Source organism: Motacilla alba, chromosome 7 (genome assembly GCF_015832195.1).
Source record: "Motacilla alba alba isolate MOTALB_02 chromosome 7, Motacilla_alba_V1.0_pri, whole genome shotgun sequence".
Lineage (NCBI taxonomy): Eukaryota > Metazoa > Chordata > Aves > Passeriformes > Motacillidae > Motacilla > Motacilla alba.
In genome coordinates, this window is record NC_052022.1 from 17610538 (window position 1) to 17627026 (window position 16489).

Genomic DNA, 16489 nt, shown 5'->3' on the forward strand with positions numbered 1-16489 from the left:
TCTAAGACCAGCAAATTTCATCCTGAAAACACCATTAAGTCATATTTTGTCTCTCTTCTCAAAACCAATCCTACCCTTTGGAACCCACTCAAGTTCAGGATCATGCTTCAGCCTTCCCGGACGCTCTTTGACTAGAGGGCTGCTGAGAAGGGTGAAGGACCAGCAGCCTGCCAAAACCTGCTTGCTAGGGACAAAAGAAGGGCTGAATGTGGGGGAGAAGGAAGGAAAGCAATAAGAAGAACAGGACACAGCAGGGGATTTAGCCAGCTTGGGCCTGAATTCCATCAAAGGACTGGCCAGAAACCAAGCTTGAAGAAGGGTTGAGATACCTCCTGTTAGCAGTTCCTGGCCAAGCTCTCACCAAATTCAACAGGCACCCTCCCAAAACTATACCAAGGACAGCTGCTGATAAGGAAAGATTTGGGTAACAATCTGGCTCTGTTTTCCTCCTCTTACAGCAGCTATGATGGGGTGAAGTTTTGCACTTCTGCTGCCTCAAAGCTGAATTGAGACCTGGACAACGTGAGCATGTGTGTGTGGAACCTGCATCTTTCACACCATTTCAGTTTCTGCCTGCTTCTCACTTTGGTTAACATTTGAAAAATCCATTTCCCAGAGTGACTTTTCAAAGAGAATGACTTAAAGCTGGAAGCTAAAGGGACTGTCTATAAATTTGTTTGCTTTTGGTTTTGCTACAGGATAAAAAGAGCAGGAAAAAAACACTGTGCGTAGTTTTCATTTTACAAGCTGCAAAAATCTGTTAGGAGTATCATTGGGAGAAAGAGTTTATCAAAACTTATCTGAGCCTTTTAAATGAGCACAGCTCAAGAGCAGATATGAAAGGCAATGTCTAAGACAGAAATTGGGTCAGCAATCTGCAACAGTGTACTTGCCAGGGTGATCAGTGTGAACCTACAGCTAATGGGGACATCAGCATCTCCCAAATATGAGTATGGTGGAATGACCTGGGTGAAGAAGCAGCCTGTGGAGGTTTGGGGAAGCAGAAAGACTGGGTCATAACAAGGATCATAGACTGTAATTGCTGTTGAAAAGGAATTAAAAAAAAAAAAAAAAAGAAGAAGAAAAGCAGGTGATGTACCTAAGTCTTACTTTCTATATCCTTAATGAAAGGCACTGTTTTTAAAATGGTACTTTTATGCTTAAAACATAACGTTTTAGATAGACAAAATGTTTGCCAGGAATCCATCTTAAATTAGATTTTGGTTTATTTGCTCTGTTTTTAGCATGTTCTATCTAAATATATATATATATATATCTTAAAAGAAAAATAAAGAAAAGTAATAATCAAGAGTCATAAATTTCCAGCAATATCACAAAATCCCTCATTAGCTTTCTGAACGCTAAACGTCTCCATTGATTTAACAGAACGGACAAGGTCTGTACAATTTTTGAGAAGACAAACATGACCTAGTAACAGATTGGTATCTCTCTTCTTGGGGCTTTTCAGTGCATTTATTTAATGGTCTTGACGTACATTACTTAAGAGAAACATTAAATGCCAGTGCTTTGCAACAGTTTTGTTACTGTTTCCTAAAAGTAAACAAACAAAAAAATACATTCAAAAAAGCAAGGCTGTTTTGTTCGTGTGATGGCAGAGGCTTTGGGCAGCTGCAACATGCACTGCTCTTGCTCAGAGATATTACCCAACATCAGTCAGCTGTCACCAAAAGAGTTGCATGGAAAGCATTAAAGGATAAAAAGAAAGGGGGGCGGGGTGGGGGAGAACTGAGCAAAATGCCACACATGCCAGCTTGTCTTTCCAGAAGGAAGACACCAGAATATGTATATTTGGGGGAGGAAAAAGGAAGGGGGAAAGAGCACTAACACAGAGAAAAACTTGACTTCAGGGGAAAAAACAGCAGCTCTCTGAAACTTGTTTAGCAGGTTTGCATTCCTAATGTAATCTGACTTGTGTTGGTGGTGGTTTTTGCCCTATTCCTTACTTTGCTTTCCAAGAGAAATGTAACAAAACTGAGGTAGAAATAATGGTGGGCACACTCCAGCCTGAAAGATTTCTAATGGATGCTAAATGAAGATTGCATTAAGGACAATGAAGCCATACGTACACAACAAAAACTCAACTTTACAGTTTGGGAAGGGAAGTAAATGTACTTTGAGGGTTCAGTTTTGCTTTGTTATTTGTACTGTTTGTTTGGTCACAGTCCACTGCACTGCTATAAACAGCTCTGCAACCCATAGCTCTGCCAGCAACCTACACTGATTCCACTCCCTACAGCTTCACCAAAATAGCCTCAAAACTATGACTAGAGCCATGCAACAAAGGCCAGCCATCACAGCTTAAGGTAATTTGCCTCTCGGAATCCTACCAAATCTTCCGTTTGACTGTTTCAGATGCTAACATAAACCAATTAAGTGGCTCTTTCATTCATCTATGCACCTTCTAAAGACTGTATCACCTTATTATCAAGGAGTAATATGCTGAAAACTCTTACAGTTTACCAACAAGAAAAATCATTCTGCTCTGGTTTGATGTGAGAAATTGGCAAAAGAACCATTCTTGAACACTGGGAAATGCTTCTGTTTCTAATTTTAAAAACTGTAAAGCTTCAGTCATATTACGCTTTAGTTTTTTCCTGGATACATTCAAAGTAATTTTCCTTGCCATATTCCAATTGTTGAGGTAAACATACATATTTAATATAAAGTAACATTGAAGCCTAGCCTATAACTCTCAGCAGTACATAGTGCTTTCAACACATTCCTTTGAGGTACTGTACAAATCACAATCACTTTCCTGAGTTTTTGCAGACAGAACATTAAAAGAAATGAACTGCAGAAATTAAGGTCCAGATTATCATTACCCTGTTTTACCTGTTCTTAGTTTAACACCACAGAACAGACAGGATTGAGGAATACTGTTGCTCTTAGAATAGCAAAAATCTGGCTCTCTGTCGCAACACAACCGTTCATCTCTTTAGTCCAATAATGTTTGAAGTTAAAGCTCTTTATATTAGCACATGCCACCAATGTAATTGTGAGGCAAACAAAAAATAAAGCACCACTTCAGGCACTTGACAGCAACTAAATCTCAAGAACAGCAGAATGGAATCAACACACAGGGTTCATGTCCTTCTGAAATCAACCCACTTGCACCTTGCTCCTTGGTGAGTATTGTCTAGCTTGAACAGAACTGAGCATCAACATGCGCTTTCTGTCATGTGTGGCTTTTTCAGATCAGCAGCTCTTGTTTGATGCACTTTTCCTTCAAGTATACCCTGGCTCTTTAGAGGCAAGGTAAATCGTAGTCTTCCCAGTACCCTTTGCAATTTTAACACTACTGAAAAGGGTTCTCTACCCCTATGTAGCAGATTCTGTGTGTGCCAACATTCATTACTTTTTTTTTAAGTAGCATTACTGACTGCAACCAAACATTTTGTTCCATTCAACATATGTATCAAGCTCTTTTTGAGATATGCTAGGCTGTATCTTGCAGAAAGCATTTTCAAAGTCTTGATATGTAACTGGCCTCAACTGGCTGGGCATAATGGCTGAAAGGTCTGTGGCTGGCATGGCATGGAGTGGGCCCACCACGGCTTCCTGACACAAGTGAGCCACATCTAGTCCAGAAAAGCCTTCTGTGCGCTGGACAAGCAGTGCAACCTCCTTGTCATTGAGACAGTAATTGTGCTGTGAGAGCAGTTGTACTATTATCTGGTGTCTCGCTGTGCTGTCAGGAAGTGGGATTAAAAGTCGTTTCATGAAGTACCTTCGAAGAGATTCATCAATTTCTTCTGGTTTACTCGTGGCGCAAATTACTACTATTTGGTCCTCAGCAGAAGTCAGTACAGTGTCCAGCTGCATAAGGAACTCGGTTCTCATCCGACTTACTGGACTATGTTCTTCACTCACTTGAGAGGAAAGGAGCATATCAATGTCACTAACAAAAATCACCGAGGGCTGGCGACACCTTGCCACAAGGAAGGAAGCATGGACAATTTTTTCTCCTTCCCCTAACCACTTTGTGACGAGGCCAGAGCCAGTGATTTTGAAAAACGTGGCTCCCAGCTGACTAGCTATACATCTGCCCATTAATGTTTTGCCTGTTCCCCGAGGTCCAAATAAAAGGATGCTCCGAGGTAGAGCAGTCAGTCCATTGAATGCATCTGACCTCAATACTGGCCATAAAACCTCCTCCTTAATGACGGCCTTTACTAGATCTAGGCCAGCAATGTCGCTCCAGTCCACAGGAGGTCCTTGGTTGATAATCTCATTGGTAACAAGGTCAATGAGGTGTGTGTCAGTATTCTTCAGTTGCTCGTCCACAGAGTGGTTGGATGAGGTAGCTGCACGAAGTCCCGGGCCTTGCATTGGGTGAGGGAGGAGCTGCCTGTGCTCGTCACCATGCTCACTCATTACTGGGGAGCTATACTTCCCAAACGAGTCACTTGATCTCGAACCCAGTGAGTTTTTAGGAGTACTATAGGATGGGGGTGTTAGAGCCCTACTGGACTGGCTACTGAATTTCCTTTGCTGTTCAGAGGACATTAGCTGCTTTGTTGGCTTAAATGCTAAGGATGATGTTTCAGCACTTCTGTCAAAACCATTCCCTCTGTTTGCATTTGAAATGCTGTTGTCTGGCATTCGATACATTGGACTCTGTGTAGATCTCTGTTGGCCATAGCTGTAATTTCCATAACTGGAGTCCATTTCTCCTTGCCCTGCCATGTAGAAAGCTTTCCTTTTGAGAGAGCTGGCTGAACTGTTTGTCAGGGCAGACGGTGCGATTGGCGTCAGACCGTGGCCCTGGTAGGAGTAGCTGGGAACAGTGGTTGGGGGCAGAGGGGTTGGAGCAGGAATTCCTGAAGGCAGGTAAGCCGAGGGTGGCGGGGCACCCCCAGGGCTGTACCCAGGGCCAACAGCAGTTTGAGGAGGATAACTGGCGGAAGGGTAGCTGTAACTGGAGAGATTGGAGGTCCCGTTGTAGCCAGGGACAAGGGCTGGTGGTGGTGGCGGTGGTGGGGGCTGTAAAAGTCCCGAGCTGTGCAAGGGGGATGGATGAGGGGATGGAAGTGCAGGTGCTGGCTGGCCGCTGTAACTGGTATGCAAATATGAGCCATTGTATCCTGTGGCATATTCCTGAGATGGGAGCCCTGAATGAAGACTGGGAACGGTGTGACTTCCACAGGTGCTGCTGGAGTAACTGGGTTCAGCCAGGTTACTGGCCACCCCAGGAGAGCTCCCGATGCTGGCTGAGACATCTGCGGGAGGGAGGGCTGCACTTACCCCAGCTTTACTGGCGGTGATGACATCTGGGACACAGTTCATGGGATACACGCTCTCCGAGTTCAAGGATGGCTGCCAAGGCTCACTTTCATTCTTCCGACCATTCACCAGCCCTGAGGGAGCTTCAGAGTAATTGCTGAGAATGGGTCGCTCAGCTGGGCCTTCCAAAATCCCGGAATATTTTTCTGCATACTTTTTCAGAAGGTTGGAGGCGGTCAGAGCCGAGATGTCGTCGTTGGCCCAGGCGTACTGGTACGTGCGCTGCAGGTGCCCCCGGTAGGCTTCCACCTTGTGGGCTGGGGACCGGGTGGTTGAAGTGATATCGAAGTGCTGTTCTGGCCACTGGGCATGCTCCGGCGTCCACTGCATCTTCAAGCCTAGGGCAGTAGGAAACAACAGTTAACAGCGACCCCAGCTTTTTCCTTATGTTTTTAAATGAGTTCTCAAACATAGAGTCTGTGAACTTCTTCAGCTCTCTGAAACACTGTACCTAACAGCACAAGTCCTTAAGGAAAGAAAAGGTAATGCCCTTAAGAAGTAGTATGGTTGGTTTGTTACAGGCACATACACGCATAGACAAATTTTTTGCCAATTCAGTAAGGGGGCAACTTTTTGTTTAAAAAAATATAGGTAATGCTATAGCTCTCAAAGTAATTATACAAAACTCAGTATATTTTAAATACTCAGAGTGGAGATTTACTGTAAACATACAAGGCATCTAACTGCTCTGTCCTCTTTCATCCCCGTTTCAGTTTTATATTTTAACCAATATAAAAATATGAGACACAGCTGACAGATCACATCTAGGATACCTCTCTTATTTGGTACTGAACACCTAGTTAGCAGAGTATAATGCACCCTGCGCAGAACAATATGACACAGACATAGCAGGTCATTCCATAATCCAACTCTCATCTAAAGTGGTCCACGACAGTTTCAAATCTGCTTCGTGGAGTGCAGCAAAGCAATCTCCCAGGCAGCGCTCTGTCGCTTTCATCACACAAAGCCTACAACTCGGTATGAATTACAACTGGCTCCTTTCTGCCTCTCAGTTCTGTTGTTGAGGGTCTGGAAAAAAAAAAACAACATGACTTGTCTGTCGGTCTCCTTGCTTGCTTTCTCTTCCCCCCTCCGCTTCACAGCCTCCAGGGTACAAAGAAAGAGGGTTAAAGAAAAAAAAAAAGGGGGGGGGGGGGGGGGAAAGGATGAAGAAAAAGAAATGAAGCCAAGTCCCTAAAAGTTCTTTGGCTTCCACAGCTAGTTATAAAAAAACCCCAAAACAAACAATACAAAGCCAAAACCAAACCTATCATTAAAAAGAAAAAAAAAAAAAGGAAAATGTAATTTTGAAGCAAATAATCTTTTAATAATGTGATGTGAATTATCCCTCCTCTTTGTAACCCGCTGCAATAGGTAAGAGCAATTTACAAGCATTAAGATAACCCCTTCCAACTTGTACCTATGCATGGTAGACACATTGCTGGGTTTTGTACAGCTGTATCAAATAGACCTCCTTAATCTCTCTCGTATTACCAAAAGTGATTTTTGCAAACAGTCTTGTGCCCTCTGGCACAGATTCCCTGATAAGGAGGAGGCCCAGTCGAAATGAAGCATCTGTGGCACCAGCTCCCCTCTGAATTACTGCAGTCTATTTTGACAGCTTCTACCCCCTCCTGTTTCTCTCCCCAACCCCTTTAGCTCTTCATTGCCTGACTCTGGCATCTGACATGGCCAGCTTAGCCTCGCTGAGCTAAACCTAACACAGCACACAGTTTGGTAACAGAATGGCATGTTTATTCCCTTCTGACTCCCTCTTCCTTGTTTGCAAAACCACTGCACTAGACACTGGAAGTTAATTAGCAGGATGATGCTGTGCTAATTGTGTTAATTTACAAGGTTTTAGTCAAAGAGAATCATGCCAGGGCTGGCACTGCTGTCATGCTTCTGACTTAATGATTAAGAAATACTGAAAACAAGGTGGGAAGGATTGCAGTAATTACACAATAAATGAATAAAGCAACAGATTCATTTGCAATTATATTTTATTGTGGTTGCACTCATTTGCATTTGGATTCTTTTTTTTTCTTTTTTGGATTCATGTATTTGCAAATCACCAAATCATTTAAATTTAGGCTGAAAATGGCAAAGTACCTTTAATTGAGCCTTATATTTTATTAGTCCAACTAGTAAATCTCAGCCCCCCCCCCCCCCGAGCATGCCATTGATTACTTGTGGATTTTTTTTATTCTTGAGCATTCTCTCTCTCATTTTTCAAACACTCTGACAACTTGATAAAAATGTCTGTTAACAGTTTTACAGTTATCCTAGAAAAGTTAATTCAGAGAAGTGCTTTTGACAAATGCAGCTTTGAGACTGAGATTTTGTCAGATTTATTTCTATCATTTAGCATTAATATAATATTTTTTGCTAATTGTTTCTGATGTTTCAAGAGTTACCTTTCAGAGGGAGTAAGTTTATCATGAAATTGGGAGAAATTATAGAAATCATGTATTTGAATAACTGCATGTAAAAAATGCAATTTTAATGAGAAACTATCAGAAGTTTCCAGAAACCCCATTTTGTCAAAATCTACTGGAAATCTGAAGAATAAATCACCAAGATCCAATTGCCAGTAATCAGTATCTGAAATTATTCTAATGTCATGAGAAATAGCACAAGTTTTTTTTAAAGCCAAAATCATTAATGTTCCTGTAATGTAGAACTGCACGACAGCATGCAAGTTCACTGCCCTATTGAAAAAAACCAAAAGTCAAACAAAACCAACAAACAAGCAAAACCTATCTGTGTTCTGCAATGTTTTGCTTATAAAGTTACCAAAACACTGAAAGCTTCTGTTACCGAGATGCAGAAAAACTTGAGTAGGTTGATGTTTCACTAGATACTAATGAACAGATGCCATGGGAAAGACTCTTTGCAAAGAAAGCACTAAGGCAGCAGTGAAACTTTCGAAAAAGAAGGCAAAATAGACATGGATGGAGCAAAGAACCTGATAGGGCTGTATTTGTACTGTAGTTAATGAATATGCTTTTGGCACATTGTTTTTAACTGCTTCTATAAGAAAGCCTATTCAATTTAAAGAGATAAAAGAATGCACTGGGTCAGAGCTCAACAACATCACACACTTCAGACTCTGTAAGCTTTCCAAAATACCTTTCACAAAAACTTAAAAAATGTCATTAGTTGGTCTTTTTTATTTAGAATGGATCATGCGTTTTTAAAATAAAATAATTAAATTTATAGTCACAGTGGGGAGATGTATTTCGATTGTGCAAAAATTCAATTATTTGAATTTTATTCGTCTAGATTAATTTCTTTTCCTTATTATGAGGCTGCAAAAGAATGTCAGAAAATCTAAATTATCTATTATAAGAGGAGGGAAAAATCACATCATCGGCATTCTTTATTTAGAATAATTGCTAGATAGACCAGTAGTTTCACACTGTCATGCTATCTTTGGATATGCTCACTGAACAATAATTGAAAGTTTATTTATTGATGCATATTAAATACCAGTGCATTTAACAAAGGCTGTAAAGGCAGGATTAGGCTTTGATTAGATAAGCTTAAGAGAACAGGACTGTTCTCATCCCATGAAACATGAGCATTTATTCCAGCACATCGCAATAATTAGTGTTATTTGGAAGCATAGGTTAATAGTTAACCATAAGCATATTTTTTTGCATTAGTAAGCAGTGAAGAAATCTGAATTTACATGAAGTCTGCCGGAATGGTCTGGACTGGGGGGCACAAAGAGCCATTTCCTCAATTTGATATTAATTGAAAAAGCAGAAAACTTTCGCTAGGTTTGACTCTATTTGATAATAGTTCACAAATTGTTTGAAAAAAGTCAAATGTGTGATTTGGGAGAAAAAAGAAGCAGCAGCAGCTGTTCTAATTTTTAATTATGCAAACATTCCCCTTCCCCCTGCCCACCCTCAGCCCCAAATTGCTTAATGTTTGTAGCCACTTCCTCTCCATATTTCAAATCGTATTTTATTAACTGCTTTTTGTTTGAGCTGATACATATTTCTGCATTTTTTGTTAGGAATTCAAATGCTGATATTAACATCTAAAATCAGGTAAATCAGGGCACATCTAGAGGTTGCATTTTTTTATTTAGTGTAATTTAAACTCTGATATAAACCACAGTCTTGCAGATAGTGTATGTGGTTAATAAGTTTCTGAAAATCCAGAAGCAACGCAAGGCTGAATGTTTTAAAAAACCCCACTTTGCTAACTTAGGAATCCTCTGAACTATCGGCATTTTTGAACTGTGTAAAGTGTGCTGGTATGGGCTGTAAAAGGCAAAAGGAAAGGACTCTGTTCTTTAAGTACAGGTATGTACTTACCAGAGAATTGCTTTTAAGATAAATTTAATACATTATATAGAGAGGCAGTGTAGGCTATTTTGGCAGTATCTATTTTTTCTTGTCCTGACAGCCTTGCTATACATCTCTGTTCGATAATTTTTACAGTTGGATCTATCCAGATTACATTTAAAGTAATTATAGTCAACAATTTCATTATGGAATCACCTAAAACTAAGTGTTCAACCATATTTCCCCTTCTAATATTGTGTACTTAGCCTGAAAATAAAAAATCTAATACATAATACTTCATCAGTTACACATACAATAATTCCATATGGCCAAAAGACACTTACATATTCTGTTATATGAATTCAAATTAAAAATAAACAAAGAAAAAAGCCAAGCAAAAAGGAAAAAATCCCAGAGTTATGAAAAACTAACATTGCAATCCGAATACAAAAAGGAACAAGCAACATCCGACCCATCCTCACTGTCCAACGGGGCCTGATCGTGCTGGGAGCTCAGATGACTTTGTGCATACAAAGCACCCCCCAAGTGCTGGTGCCCTCAGTACCACGTCAAAACTTCTCATCCCTATACAGGATAATATCTGTCAAAAAAGATAAATAACTAGCCTTTGCTTTCAATTTAAATACAAGGGTTTCTGTTGAAAACAGACATGGAAACTGTCTTGGTGACAATCCAGGACAGAAACATGGTCCAGAAATAGGACCACACTGGGTAATACCACCACAAAGGATTTACAGAGTCCCAACTCACCAACTTGCCTAGCAACTGGAAGAGATTGCACTGCACTTCTACAGATACCAGTGAAAAAAACCTAAATGTCCCAGAGATGCTGTGCACAAGGCACTACAAGCAGGGCAGTACACCAACCTTCCCAACCAGCTACCAAAGTTGCAGTTTGGATCAGGGGCCTTCAACCGTTCCTTCAACATACCTGAGGCAAAAGAAAATAATTCTTCTCTTCTTGTGGTCTCTCTTTTCCTGCCCCATTCACCCCTGCAGTGCATAGGTCCTACCTAGCACAAATCTGAAGCTTCCTTTGCAAGCATCAGGAGTCAAGCAGGTTCTTAACTTTAGGCCTGTTGTTAAACATGATCCAAGCAACTGCCTAATGCACTGTTGAAAAGGGCTGCACTGCACCAGGGGTGAAAGCATATGGATGCTTCTGCTAAGTGCCCATAGCAGACAGCTAGGAGCACACTGCTGCAAGGTAGGAAACAACTCCAAAACCACAGCTCCAAGTACCACCATTTTCCCTCTAGACTTGAAAGTGCATGTGAACTTCATCACTTTGGATTGCTTACACATTTAGCCTAGGACCCCAAAAACTGTTTCTGCCCACTGAAGTACCACCCTCAGCCCTGTCCCCAGTTTTTCAAGACACTGAGTATTTACACAACAGATCATAATGATTTTAGCCAAGGGTTTGCTTCTTGTAGACATGAGAAGATTGGCTCTGACAAAAGAGCCACTGACTTGAATAGGTGTTTCATTAGGAACATACCAGTATGCCTCAGATCCCTTACTCCTTTGTGGGCTGAAGGAAGGTACCTTGAGGATCAGGCCCTGAAGTCACATTTTAAAGTCCTTCTCAAGTATGAGGCAGAGCTGAATAAATGAGTCATGCTGTAACCGCTGTTCAAGATGTAGGACGCACAGCTCCCTGGATTTGTACTAAATCTGATAATATTTTATAAGACGGTATATACTGTCATATGTCCCATAATAATAAAAATTAATTCAAGATAAAAAATTGAGTGTAAAAGAATTGTTTTATTAATAAGCGTAATTTCAGCTGTTTGAAGATAGCACAACTGATCTCCCTTAATTGGAAACAGGAGGGATTTTGAAGAGTGGATTGAGCTAATTATGTTTTGCAGGGAAAAGAAAAAAAAAGGAAAGAAAATGATTCCCACATTTATTTTCTAATTACTCAGTGAAGACCTCTGCTCTAGTCCATGAGGAACTCCTTTGACGTCAAAGGACTCGCTGGGAGGATGAGCCTCCAACTGAGATGCCCAGCTGTACAGTGCCAACTTTGTAAGCTTTTTTCAGTAAGTGGCAGCCACAAACTAACAAAAACAGGCCTAGAAAGTGCTCTCAGCATTTTCTTGGTAGGGGTCTGTTCCTCCTCTTATTATACATGCAAGCCCTACACATCAGTGGGAGCAAGCTGTTGGCAGGGTATTTACAGTATGATTTCCATCTAGTAAGGATAGTAATAGCATTTCAATCTTTAAAACAAAACACTTAAATCACGAGTAATATTGAGGATCACATATATGTCAACAGCACTTAAAGATGAAAGCAGTAAGAAAAATGCAACATATTTTATGTGAGACTGGAATGGTTAAAAAAGAAATTACAAAAATAAAAAGCTAATTCTAAACTGATACACCCCAATTATCTAACTTAAATACTGTCAAATGATTATTCTTTTAAAACCACATTTTCACACCTTACAACAGCAAATTGCAATACATCTACAGCAAATGAGTTCTCTTCCCACAAGCCCCCTGCCTGCCATTTACATAAAGCAGCCTTTGATAGTCACAAAGACATTTCTGGCTAAACAGCCTTTAGAAGATCCATTAGCTTCAAAGGCCTGAAAAACAGAAACAAGGAGAAGTAATAGTCAAGCAAGCAAAGGGAAACTATGTCCAGAGATGACACTGGCATATTTTGCCAGCAGAAGCAGGCTGGATCCAGAGGCCAGCTTCGCACCAGCCCGCAGACAGCTGGTAGGGACTGGAGCTATTCCTGAGGCACTCCCGGGACCTCCCAGTCCTCTGCCTACCTCAGAGGTGTTGGTTTCTCTGCAGCAGCAGTCCCTGACACAAAAAACATTTATGCACATGCCTTGGAACCCATCTATGTAGAGAATTGGTCATATTTGTGATTAAATGCAGGTTATCTTTGAAATATTTTATTACGTCAGTTTGCCCTCACCATATTAATTTGGTAAAAACACTTTTCTAAATCAACTAGAAAACACACTAAAGAAAACAATCAATTGAATTTTCTTTTACTCTATTATGATGCTTCTTCTTGCCAGGATTTACATTTTTAAGCTGTTTTTGTCTCACTCTGAACAGTACCATGCCTTTAAAGGACCTAGCATGCTTTGTCAGTGCCAAATGAATGAAATAATAATTTCTGAGAGAACACTCAGAAAATCAGTAGCTGTAAACAAATGTAAGCATAACTTACATGAAAAAATTACTTTTTGCAGTCAACTGAACACACACTTATAGCCATAATGTATTTTAAAAAGATTTAATACACCACATAATCTGCAATTTAAACGTGCCCATATAAACATGAAAATCAATATAACTGACGCAGGATAACTAGTATTCTAATACTGAGAATTAGAATATTCACAGGATAAAATATAATAATGAAGGAATGCAGAGTTTGGTCACTTGACACAAGTATTTATGCATATTTGAAAATGCAAAATATTTTAGACTTGGACTGTGATTGTGCTCCCGCAGAAGTGCTTATTTCAAGGCTCAAATAAACCCAACTGAAGCTTTTAGAAGTGCAGAAAAATGCATACTCTCTTTTTAGGCAACAAAATAGCAGAAGTAGCTTTTTATTTGGTTTTTCTTCAAGAAGTGGAGTTTGAGGCACATTTACCTTGAAAGAGAATAACACAAATCCTTAAAAGCAGAGCAGACAAAATACCTTCATGCTTTATCGTGTTTCTCACATAATCAGCTGAAGCAGGTGAAACACAAAACCCTGAACTTATTTTTTAGCAAGTAAGTGAGAGGTAAAAGGAATAAATTTTCAGCACTAGGGAGCCTGTCATGGAACATTTGGATCTTGATCTAAAAGCTCCTAGGAAAAAAAAACAAACCTCTAATATCTGAAAACTATAATTTTCAAATATTGGATTCTGTTATTTTTCCATTTCTGTTGCTAATCATGTTTTAGCAAACCGTTTCCTTTTACTCTTTCATTCACCCTTAGAATTATTGCTTTAGTTCCTTGCCCCTAATAAAGCTTTTTTAAAATCCTTTTCTCATGTATCGTAAATCCATTAAGACAATTTCCTTCTTAAGCTCACTTCCTTTTGCCAAATGAAGATCATCAGGACATACCACATGTGTCCAAAGGGACAGCAGAGCTAATGAATATGTATGTTTTATGTCACAACAGAGCACTCCCCTTGTTCTGCAGTATCGACCTTCTCTTATGTGAGTAAATAACAGGTGAGCACTTGTGCATGAGGATAAATGGGGTTAAAACTGCTATGCAGAGACATATTTTATTTGAACAAAGTGGGTGCACAATAAATACAGATTTAACTGATGCTGAATTATTTTTATATCATGCTGTTCCAAAATGTTAGAAAATCACCTTGCTTTAAAACATAAGATCAAGTTAGACTGCATGAGTAATTTAAAATATATTTCCCTTCAATTAACAGCAGCAGCACCCTGTATAAATTCCACAATAATATAATTTTAATATATTTTTCACTCGTCCTATCTAAAAAAAGGAGGTATGTATTTCACAGCTTTATGTATAGCAACAAAAGGTTAATTCCAGAGATTTATCTAGCCAGCTCTATTTGTTTTACAAACATGAAAGTTCAATTTCAATAAGTTTCAAATAATTGTAATCAGGTTTGAACCATTACATTCAACTAACATAAGGGAAAAAGCAAATTTATATGGGCCAGTAGCACAATGCTCCAGCTTAGAATCAGGAATACTGCTTTCCTTTTAAAGCACTTATTTCAAAACCTACCCTTGTAGGATAGGTATGAACAGGATAGGATAGGATAGGATAGTTGCGTTACTCAGATTAGAGTATCTCTGCTAATTAGCTAAATGAGAACAAATACTGATTAAATGTATATATAGAAGTAATCTGATACTCAAGAAAAAAAAATCCTTAACATGTATCCACAGTATACAAAGCTTTCACAAAAATTGTTTATGTTATTTGTGCTTTTTGGCAATCTGCACATTAATTTTTAATGAAATAGTAAAGAGATGTTGCGTCTCACACTTCAGTAAAAATATTCTATAACCAGGACTGGTTGACATAGTGCATTAATTCAGTGTCCTTCACTCCTGGGACCTGTGTATAATTTAGTCCAGCCTGAAGAAAATAACTTTGATCTGAAGGCTGTGGAAAAAGCTACATATGAAATGAGTTTTGGTGGGTTTAGTGTTGTTTCTTATATACAAGACGACATATGAAGATAAACTGCTTTAGAATGCTCTTGACATGGCCCAGGATTAAGAGCAGGGAGCTCTTAGCAGAGCTCATGCACTCTCTCCCTTTTTCCCATCATACCAGACACACATCACACACATTTCTCTCTATACGCATCAGAGCAGCTACTGCTGGCACACGCTGCCTTTCCAAGGAGAAGATCCTGTGCAAAAGGATTGTATTATCAACCTGTCCACTGATTTGGTGTCTCCATTAAAAACCCAAACAAACAACAACGTCTATATTACAACATGGGAGATCACGTTGCTGTAGGAAGGGATGATGTTACCACATGGAACGCGACATTTCCTTCCCAGGCTAGGGAACACCTAAGCTAAGTCATCAGAACTGTACTAATCACACTCTTAGGGAAAAAAGAGCTCCGGCAGAGCTCCTTCCCCGGCTCGGCTGTGCGAGCAGCTGACCCTTCCTTTCCTTCCTGCTCCCCCCAAAGCAGAGAAACAAGATTAAAAGCAGAAGCACAACCAAAGAACTGACATCCTAGAAAAACTAAGCTGAGATAAATCTTTCCCCCACTTAAACCTTTCAATTACTGTATTTCACAAATTCCAGAGATTCTTTCTTGCTCTCTCAATAAAATGTATCCGAATTAGCTACTGAAAAATGGAATATAGCCAATTTTTTGCATGCTCTTGGTTTGGGACTTACTGTATTATTTCCTGAGCATTTGAAAGGAACTATAAAGATTGTTCAGTTGGCTTGACAAATTATCTGGGGGACAGGGAGAGGAGGAACAGGGAATCTTCTATAGACAAATATAGAAATATCTCTCTCTCTCTCTCTCTCTATTTATATATTTTAGACACACAGGCACTGGAGAGAGAATGTCTCAACTGAGAAATTGAACTCTGTGTATGCTGATATTTTTTCCATATTCCTGGAGAGAGTGGTAAGGAAAAGAGACTAACTCCTCATATTAAATGTTGGTTCTCCTTTCTCAAAAAAAAAAAAAAAAAAAAGTAGAATTCATCCTGCAACAGGAAAAGTTAAGCCATGTCCAAAGACACACAGTATGTCACTGGGAGTGTATACAGGCAGAAAAAGAGGGCAGGGGAAAAAAAAAAAAAAAAAAAAAAGCTGGTTTTAAAACCAGAAAGAAATTACAGAGCCCAGCTGATAAAATGTCACACTCCTTTGCAGCTATCACACAAATTTAGCCATTTCTGTAAACAGATTTCAAGACACAACAAAAATCTAAACCATGCAGTGATTGTATTATCAATAACTAGCTGAGTACTATTGATAGCTTAAATAACAATAATCTGTGTTATTTTTCTGTAATTTTGTCCATAGCCTTATTGCATATGTAGTCTCCTAATGATGAAATATTTTTAAAGTTTGCTTCAGGGTACAGAAGTCAAGCTCCACTGATTAGCATCTCAAAGCGCACTACAGGCACACATTTGTATAGCAGAATAATAGCACTTGTGTTTGCATGCTGCTAAAAAAAACCCAACTCCCCCCACCTCCCCACTATTTTACGTGATGTTTGATGATGCACACTGATGAAAGTCTTCTCACAAAATATATACAATACATAACAGCTAACTGTAAGAATGTCAAAAACAAGGCAGAAAGGTAACATCACAAAAAGGAGCCAAAAAGGGGTT

The 16489-nt window shown here is 39.5% G+C and overlaps 1 protein-coding gene across 6 annotated transcripts in view; it reads right to left on the bottom strand.

Moving 5' to 3' along the window:
* FIGN (fidgetin, microtubule severing factor) overlaps positions 1-16489 on the bottom strand; it is a 104324-nt gene that overhangs the window by 4007 nt on the left and 83828 nt on the right. For all 6 annotated transcript variants that reach the window (XM_038142304.1, XM_038142302.1, XM_038142303.1 and 3 more), the window contains one exon: positions 1-5642. This exon is cut by the window's left edge and continues 4007 nt beyond it. In XM_038142304.1, coding sequence (XP_037998232.1) covers positions 3394-5634 — 2241 coding nt within the window. In that variant the 5' untranslated portion in view covers positions 5635-5642 and the 3' untranslated portion in view covers positions 1-3393. The remainder of the gene's footprint in view (positions 5643-16489) is intronic.